The sequence below is a fragment of the Nannobrachium achirus genome (genome assembly GCF_963921795.1).
Source record: "Nannobrachium achirus genome assembly, chromosome: 1".
Taxonomy (NCBI): Eukaryota; Metazoa; Chordata; class Actinopteri; order Myctophiformes; family Myctophidae; genus Nannobrachium; species Nannobrachium achirus.
In genome coordinates, this window is record NC_137810.1 from 43,709,508 (window position 1) to 43,716,172 (window position 6,665).

The 6,665-nt window shown below is 42.9% G+C and overlaps 1 protein-coding gene across 1 annotated transcript in view; it reads right to left on the reverse strand.

Moving 5' to 3' along the window:
• Positions 1–271: 271 nt before the first annotated feature.
• Positions 272–6,665, reverse strand: part of LOC308288039 (adhesion G protein-coupled receptor D2) — a gene marked incomplete at both ends in the record, with an annotated part of 125,960 nt that continues 119,566 nt past the window's right edge. Inside the window, one exon of the mRNA XM_080729383.1 lies at positions 272–520. Coding sequence (XP_080585509.1) covers positions 272–520 — 249 coding nt within the window. The remainder of the gene's footprint in view (positions 521–6,665) is intronic.

The following is a 6,665-nucleotide window of genomic DNA, read 5'->3' on the forward strand; positions in this document are numbered from 1 at the left end:
GAGTATCTGACATCACTGTAATGTCACAGTGATGTGTCAGGGGAACCATAGTGTCAGGCGTTACTCGTCCGGACGGACGTCTACGGACACACTGTGACGGTTCTGATAGCAAACTACGACCTACGGTTGCAATTATTGTTATTTTCTTGTTATTGGTTGTTATTATAACTGTTGTAAATTAATCCAAACTTTTGTGAGATAGAAAAGCCTAACACCGGTGTCTGCAAACTATGTTCATAAAAAGGACAAAAAGACCGACAGACATGGGTCATCAGTCTGACCAGCAGCACTCACCTCTGGATGCGTGCTCCTCCGTCAGGGCAGCGGGGTGGTGTCTGGGTTGGTGGTAGGTGGAGGAGGCGGTGGTGCGGGTGGTGGTGGTGGACAGCGAGCAGGCCTCGTCCTCCTCTTCCTCCTCCTGGCTGGGCGAGTGGGGGCCGCCCGGGGGGCCCGGCAGAGGGGAGCTGGCGGGACGCGAGCCGCTGGTGACAGAGCTGGATGGCCGAGAGCTGGCACAGTTCTGCAACAAAACACATACGGTACATAGAAGGAGCTAGTGGGAGAGCTGTTATAGTTCTATGCTAAACAACACACACACAGAGAAGGAGTTAAGGCTGATATAAGCAGTTTTCTTTTGTTTTAAATTATTAACTCTCCCCACGCTTTGAACGTTAACGTTCGCCCCATTTTTTACAGAACCTCGATGCCAATACGGCGCTCGTTCGGTTCGTTCGTCTGATGACTGTAAGCTGATGAGGGGTCGCGCGGCCGTGTACTGTAAACACATTTTCCGCGGTGATGGTGTAAAAAATCCATTATGCGTTAACATCAACGGAGAACAATTCACTTCCTTGTTGATTTCCTCTGGCCCGGAGGCTCTGTAGCCAGTGACTGCTCTGAATGTACGGCAACACATAGCAGGACAATTCACATTCATTCTCGCATGACGCCGCCCTCTGCTGCCTGGCAGACCAAAGTGCACTATTGCACAATCAAAAAAAAATAAAAAAAAATAAAAAAATGTCTGTCTGTCTATCTACTATAACGTCGCAAAGGTAAGCCGCTTTTTGATGGCACCAGACCCAATAAATAAATAAATAATCTGGCAGTAGGAGAGTTAATAATATTATTTCAAAACATTTTCAAAAAACAATACCCAATTTTTGGGGGATTCGCTTTATTTTTTATTTTTTTATTCAATAATTTTTTCAGTAATTTCATGAAGAAACAAAAGAAAAATCGAAGAAATTCCATACATTAGAAAACTAAATGTTTAAGAAGTAGTGAAAATAGCCGCAATGCGGCGGCGAAGGGACGTGTTGTTAGCAAATATCTAATTTCTCTTTTGGGTCACAAGCTAAAACGTTAGGGAACCACACTGCCTCATGTTTGCTGCCAGACCCAATATAAGCAGTTTTCAGCTGATATTAAAGGCCATAATAATTAAAGCCATACAGTCAAAGCATGTACAATACAAACACGCGTGACATGTATTATACAACACACCGCGTCAAACTCCACTTCACCCCGGTTCACAAGCTAAATATGACCATTATTCTGGTCACTCACATACAGTACATATTTCTACCTGTTTGACTGCACTGACTACAACTGATGAAGTCACGGCAACAACTGATGGAAATTCTAATACTTGTGAAAAACATTACTTAGTTATAAGTTGATATTCATATAAACAATTAATGTTACAATCATTTTGAACAGCCAACTCCACCCCGCCCCCAAAATTCAGAAAACATTGTTCTGTGATGTCAGAGGTGGAAGAATCCACCCTGGTAAACTCACCTATTAGGGTGCAAATATAGCTGGGTTTGAATGTTTGACATTTAAAATAAACCGTTATACTGTACGCCAATATTGTGTGTAGTACGTACTGCACAACTAGCAATTTCTTCCACATCGTGATCTTCATACTCGGACAGCTGCTATTTCAGCAGTTATGCAGAACTTTTCAAATTGTACGTAATTTCTATATCATTTACATTTTTAAAAAGCAACACATTATAATTGTCAGCATATGGACTACTGTAGTATCACATGTGTCTGAGGCTGTACCAAGACACGAGACACACAGTAGAAGCCTGCAGTGTCATTTTATCCATTTGTGAGTATAAAAATGCAACCAAATGAACCCATAAGGTTCCATGTGTGCACTCTCTGAGTTAAACGACACTGTGGACAGTGCAGACACCTGCTAAGCCGCTATGAGTAAAACCCTCCGAGACCTAAATAAACGCCAATCACTGGGAAAAGCCATTTGTTTGCACAGCCCTCTAACAGACTTGAGAAGACGGGCTGTGTGCAGTGGTGGTTCAATGGACCCCTGGGCCTCTTGTCTTACATGTGTCTGCCAGCCAGGAATGCCTCCGCAATAACTCTCGCTCTCTACTGTATTTCCATATTTCTCTATATCTATCTGTCTGTCTGTCTGCCTGTCTGTCTCTGTCTCTCTCTCAGCTACACCCGCCTCTCTGCCTTGCTTTAATGTAGACATCCCACCTCAAAGCGAGAACACATGCATACACACGTGTGGTGTGCACGCAAGTCTTATTCGATGTCAGAATCAGTGTGTGAGAGAGAGTTAAATGTCTCAACTGTGCTATATAATAGCTGCAAACACAAAGATAGACAGACAGAGAGAGAGAGAGAGAGAGAGGGGAGACAGACACATGACACAATCTACAGTACACTGCTCTACTGTACAGTATGTCTATCTATTTCTGTCTCTCTCTCAGCTACACCTGCCACTCTGTCTTGCTTTAATGTACAGACATCCAACCTCATAGCGAGCACACTCACACATGTGTGTACACTAGTCTTATTGGATGTCGGAATGAGTGTGTGAGAGCATAAATGTCTCAACTGTACAAAGACAAAGACGGAGAGAGAGAGAGAGAGACAGACAGAGAGACAGAGAGAGAGAGACAGAGAGACAGAGAGAGAGAGAGAGAGATGTACACATGACACAATGTACACATGCAAACATATACACACACGCGCACACGCACATCCCGACAACCCCGGGCTTCCTATATCTTGTCAAAACTTGAATTAAGATCAAAAAACTAATCCGCTTCCAATTTATATCTATATTTCAGAGGTGTCAGGGGCACAGGAACTCCGGCGTGGCGGGGGACGGGGGACGGGGACGTTTTTTATTTGGGCCCCTCCGCTGACAGCTTTATTTCACAAAGCAATCTGGCTGTGTGTGTACAAGTACGAGGTCACCCGGGGTCAACCAGGCGCTCCGTATCAAACAGGCGGGTTACATTGCTCACGACGTGTGTACGAGCGTGTGTGTGAGCGTGCACGTGTGTGTGCGTGAGTGTGTGAGAAAGTGTCTGCATTTGTATGTAAGGACCTGCAAGCATTTGTCTGTGTGTGTGTCGTTGCCGACGGGCAGAAAGCTCCATAATTTAACTTTTTGTTTTTTTTCGTACATTAACACTTCGCCAGCTGAAATAGAATGGCTTGTTGGTAGATTAGCCGTGAAATTTCTATTATTATATTATGATCTGAACAGCATTCATTTTACAAGATCCATCAGCGCAATATCATGTATTCTCCATCCCCCCACCCCCTTCACGATTCCCTGTTGAAATCTCACCACAGCAGTGAAATTCCTCAATCTGCATTGGCATAGAGTGGAGGTTTTGGCCGAGGCATCTTCTCCCTGTGCGTTTCGCATGCGCGATCCGTTCACGTAAATGTGGGCGCAAATAATCCAAGTATGACTCTACAGTCAATGTGAACATTTTCGCTAGCTTAGCCCCTAGCACTCCAGCTATGCTAACGCTAACGTCTAAACCATAAATGGATGGGAGCTGGGAAGCTCTAGCAGGGAAAGGACCTGACGTCACTTTCGCTTCATGTCAGAGGAGCCATGCGCTATCGATGGACGAGCGGTGACTAGGGAAGGTTAGACGATCGACGATTTTCGGATAAAAATCATTTCTTTCGTTTTTAATGACCCAGTACGGTAAATTACGGCCCGGCTGAGACTCCTTGCTCAGATGTCCGGTATAAAACGGTTTTAATATGGGCATCTCCATACGGCTGTCAAAGTGTTAAAGGCAGGGTAAGTGATTTTATTTAATTCAAATAATAACAAAATGGGTCTATGTTCTGATAGTACTTAGCCTGGGTGCCAGCCTGTATCGCTCCATTCCGCGATTTGTTTTGTCACTCAGCATCACAGTCTGGAAAGCCTCCTACTTCTAAGGGGAGGAACACTGCTTTCCAGCAAACCGCGGCTTCCGATTGGTCTTTGGTGCTGAGCAACCCTAACCCTACTCTGATTTGTTGGAACAACACCACGTGGCTTTCCAGCCACCGCGGCTTCCGATTGGTCTGTGGTGCGGGGCGGGACAAACATACCAGTCTGTATTTGCTGGCTGATGACGTAGCTACCCTAACCCTACTCTGATTTGTTGGAACAACACCCAATCAGCAACGACCTCGCTACGTCACAACGGACGTTCAGAAATACGAGTCAACTGATTCATTTCCAGACTGTGATGCGGAGAGAAAAACAAATCGCGAAACGGAGCAAACAGGCTAGACGGTACTAGTTACTATAAAGTGTTTGGTCCATATTTGGACTTCAGCCTTATCTCCTGTGAGGAGAAAAAAGACGTTTCAATAACCTGTGTTTTTGTCCAATCAGGATAGAGTGGGGATATTTTTGGGGCTTTTTCTGCCTTTATTGTTACAGTAGATATACCGGTACAGTGTAGGTTGACAGCAAATGCGGAGAGAGATGTGACACACAGCAAAGGTCGTCAGGATCAGGACTCAAACCCGCGACACGCTGTCAGGCCGGATTACCAGCCTAGGTGCCTGGACCACTACCCTGTGGCCCAGGCCCTTACTTGGGTTACTTGTGTTGTATCCACAAGTTTCGGAACAAGCTTACTGGGGAAAAGTGTTACTCACTTATGGTTAATCACCATGAGATTCAGGTGTCACTCACAACAGCAACAGCAACCAGTCATGAAATACAGGACAGGAGCTTCAGCTTATATAACTCCTCTATTAGTCTCCCGTGGCCAGACTGTTGACACCGCGATTTAGAAATGCTCCCGCCATAGAGTCTGGCTGGAGTAACGTAAGAAGAACGATGAGTATCCGGTTAAAGCGGAAGTGAAGCCTTCTCACCACTTCCGCTTTGTTTTCAACATTGCGCACATTTATCCTAAATAAAAATCATCTAAGCATATTTAGCCTGCTGCTTAGCAGAAATGACATTTTAAAAATACATGTACATGAATGGAAATGCCAGCTTCCATTACTCGCCATTGAGGAGCTGTAGTTCCAGACTCTTTATAGCATTCAGAGATTGTGGAATAGTTGTCTGGCTAGGCGAGACTACTCCTCTATGGACAGGAGTTATATGCTACAGCTAAGAGCAGGGTTTCCTGCAGCACTTTACAGGCCAGGCGCCCCGCCCGGCCTGAAAACCCCCCCGCCCCCCCAAGGGTATTAAAAAAAAAAAAAAAAAAAAAAAAAAATGTTTTTTTTTTTTTTTCCCAAAAAAAATGTTTTTCTCAAAAAAACTTTTTGGACCTCCAACAATGTACTAGGCATGATCGCGATCGCGAAATTGCATGTTTAACCCCCATACCAACCCTATCTTTCAAACATGGCAGCCATGTTTGTTTACATTTGAAGAAAACATCTCCTGAATGCAGGAAATACTCAAGTAAAGTGCAAATACCTGAAAATCTCCTTTGTACAGTATAAGTACAGTACTTAAGTAAATCTACTTAGTTACTTTACACCAATGTTTCTTTTTTTTTTACTGTGCTGTAGACTTCTATTTATATGGCACGAGTGCTGGTTGATTAACCTGGGGGAAAAAAACAAGTTACACTGTCCTGTGAAAAACGTAGTTATTCAATGTTGAATAAATGTGAATGATAGCATGTAGTTGTGTTTTCCGTCATCATGGGCACATTCATGTGTTTTTTATAGGGCAAAAATAAGAATTAATATAAAAAATTAAGTGAATTAATTACTCGAATTAATTAATTAATTATCAAAAAATAAGCGCGTGCGCCATGAGATCGCCCCCTGGTCAAGACTTTTTCCTGCAGGAAACCCTGAAGAGGAACAGGAAGTGATGCCCAACTTTCATGCAAGGGCTCATGGGACACTGGAAACTTGTGGATATACTAGAACATTTTAAAACAATTGTAAACAATATAAACCATGGCAAGTTGAATCATACACTTCAATACAGTGAGATAACATCAGTCAGTCTTTCTGACATAAAAGAAATATGAAATAAAATCGATTCTGAACATAATTCGATTTGAATATTAAAAATTGCGATATTTGAGTGAATTGATTCAATTTAATTTAATTCAATTTTGTATCTCATTTGACTTTTATTTATACAGGAGAGTCCCAATGATATAAAGATCTCTTTTACGTCCTGTTCAGGGTATACAAAAGTTACAATTAATTTCATTATTTAGCTGTTCAAACTGATTTCCAAAATGTTTAGTACTGTTTTTTCAATTCACATTAGCTTAAATTCCAGCATTTAAAATGACCTGATGCCCCTGTCTTTAAATAGGCCGAGCAACAAAACTGCATAATTAATTTGATCTTACTTCAACCACAACCAGATTAACCGTGCCATT